Raw genomic sequence first — 2,010 nt, forward strand, 5'->3', positions numbered from 1 at the left:
CCAGCTGACACACAGCACATGGTGACAGGACACTTTTGGGACTGTTGGTCCAAAATGTACAGTCACTTTTCACGCCTGAAAAGATCAAGAAACCAGACTTGAATTTCCCCTGGGAGCTCTCAGTGCCAATAGCTGGTGGGCCAATGGAGCTGCCCTTTCCTCATTCCCCTTGGAGCCCTCCCAGCCACTTCAAAATGATCTGCAGAATATTTCCCAAGCAATTTATTCAACTTCTTTAAAATGATTTGCAAAGTATTTCCATCCCAGTTTATTTGATATTAGGTAATGTTTTTAGTCTTACCTTCTTTAGAGTGGAACATTTAACACTAATTCCTTTAACATTGATCACCAGTAGCTCAACAGATCCTACAACTGAAGAAAATAGCTTTTTGCCACAAGCTGTTATTTTAGGAGTTCCCAGTAGCTGGAGCATGAGGCTCAAGACATTGATTCCGGATGATTCTGTTGTGCTCTTTGTGCTTTGCAACATATGACTTTTTGGCTTTTGGCTTATGGGCCTAATTTGTATGTAATTCCTTATCCATATTGCCTTCCTTTCAGTAGTGGCATGCAGATCACCCCAATCTGAGCGTGGAAGCCCCTCACCATTGCCTCTGTTTGGTTTTCCAGCGCTGAAGATATTGTGGTGAAGGTCCCAGGCAGCCAGCTAACACCAGAGTATTTGGAAGAGAATGGCTTTGCAGAGCCCATCCTGGTGCCCAAGAAGGACGGGCTGGGCCTGGCTGTGCCCGCTCCCACCTTCTACGTCAGCGACGTCGAAAACTACGTCGGTGGGTACCTGGGAGAGCAGCTGGCATTGGGCTGCTTGGAGCCCAGCTGCTGCTTTTAAAAAAATAACCCATGAATTGTATAAAAAATTGTAAAATATGTTGTAAAATATTGTCTGTGCCCTGGCTGTGCTGGCTGCAGTGCTTGTTACGTAGTGGGAGCCTGTAGTTAGCAATGAACTCGCTGTTGTTTAGTGTACCAGCTTGGCACTGGGGCTGAGCCAGGCTGCACTGCTCTCCATAGCTCTGCACTAAAAGTAACAGCCACAGCAGGATCAAGAAATGGTTTCTGGAGGCCAGGACTTCATTGATTACTGCCAGCTTGCTTTGTGTTGAAAGAACAGCTACACTGCAGCTCCCTCTGCCCAGGCAGCCCGTGTTTCAGCAGTGATGCCAGTGAGAGCTGTTTTCAGTGCTGCTGGTCATTTGGATTCTCTTGGCATTCTCCCATCTCTGCCCTGAGCAGGGTGTTGTGCTGCATCTTCTCACAAGCCATCACCTCTTCCCACCTGGGAAAACAGACCTCGGCCAGAAGCCATGGAAGGGCTCCAAAGTCACTTGTCTCCACATCCTTCTTCCTTTAGCACGTGTGTCTTGTCTCTTGTCCTCTTGTGCTCTGTCCTTCATCCATGTCTCTCTCCTTCCAGTCTTCTGGCAAGGCAGTGTCTCTTTGGAGCCATGACTGCAGCTCCAGTGGATCCATCTGTGTTTCATGGTCCCTCCATCTTCTTCCACAGCCTGCTAACCACCCCCTCCTGCACTCCCTTACCCAAACATTGACCATTCCCCAGACTGGAGGGTGCCATGACCAGCCACTGCTGCTCTTGACCGTAACTGTTGGATCTGCAGTGAGAAAACAGTGAATAAAGGAGAATCACAGAATCACAGTATCAATTCAGTTTGGAAAAGACCTCCAAGATCATCGAGTCCAACTGTTTCCCCTGCACTGCCAAGGCCAGCATTAACCCACATCCCCAAGTGCCACATCCACAGGGCTCTTAAATCCCTCCAGGAATGAGGAGTCCATCACTGCCCTGGGCAGCCAGTTCCAGTGCCTGGAATACAAGACCCCTGATGTTATTGTTACCTCTATTCCCTTGCTTCTACAGGAAACAGATGTTCTGTGCCCACCTGCTACGCTCAGCAGATGTTCTCGTGTGCCTGAGGTGCTCCTTGGGCACCTGCTGGAGCTCTCTCAGCCTCCAGCTGAAATCATCCCCCC

General features: G+C 49.1%; 1 protein-coding gene across 1 annotated transcript in view; it reads left to right on the plus strand.

Annotated features, from left to right (window-relative positions):
* PHF2 (PHD finger protein 2) overlaps positions 1 to 2,010 on the plus strand; it is a 39,954-nt gene that overhangs the window by 11,419 nt on the left and 26,525 nt on the right. Inside the window, exon 4 of the mRNA XM_029964658.1 lies at positions 631 to 791. Coding sequence (XP_029820518.1) covers positions 631 to 791 — 161 coding nt within the window. The remainder of the gene's footprint in view (positions 1 to 630; positions 792 to 2,010) is intronic.

The sequence above is a fragment of the Manacus vitellinus genome, unplaced genomic scaffold, assembly GCF_001715985.3.
Source record: "Manacus vitellinus isolate BGI_N305 unplaced genomic scaffold, ASM171598v3 scaffold_77_pilon, whole genome shotgun sequence".
Classification (NCBI taxonomy): Eukaryota; Metazoa; Chordata; class Aves; order Passeriformes; family Pipridae; genus Manacus; species Manacus vitellinus.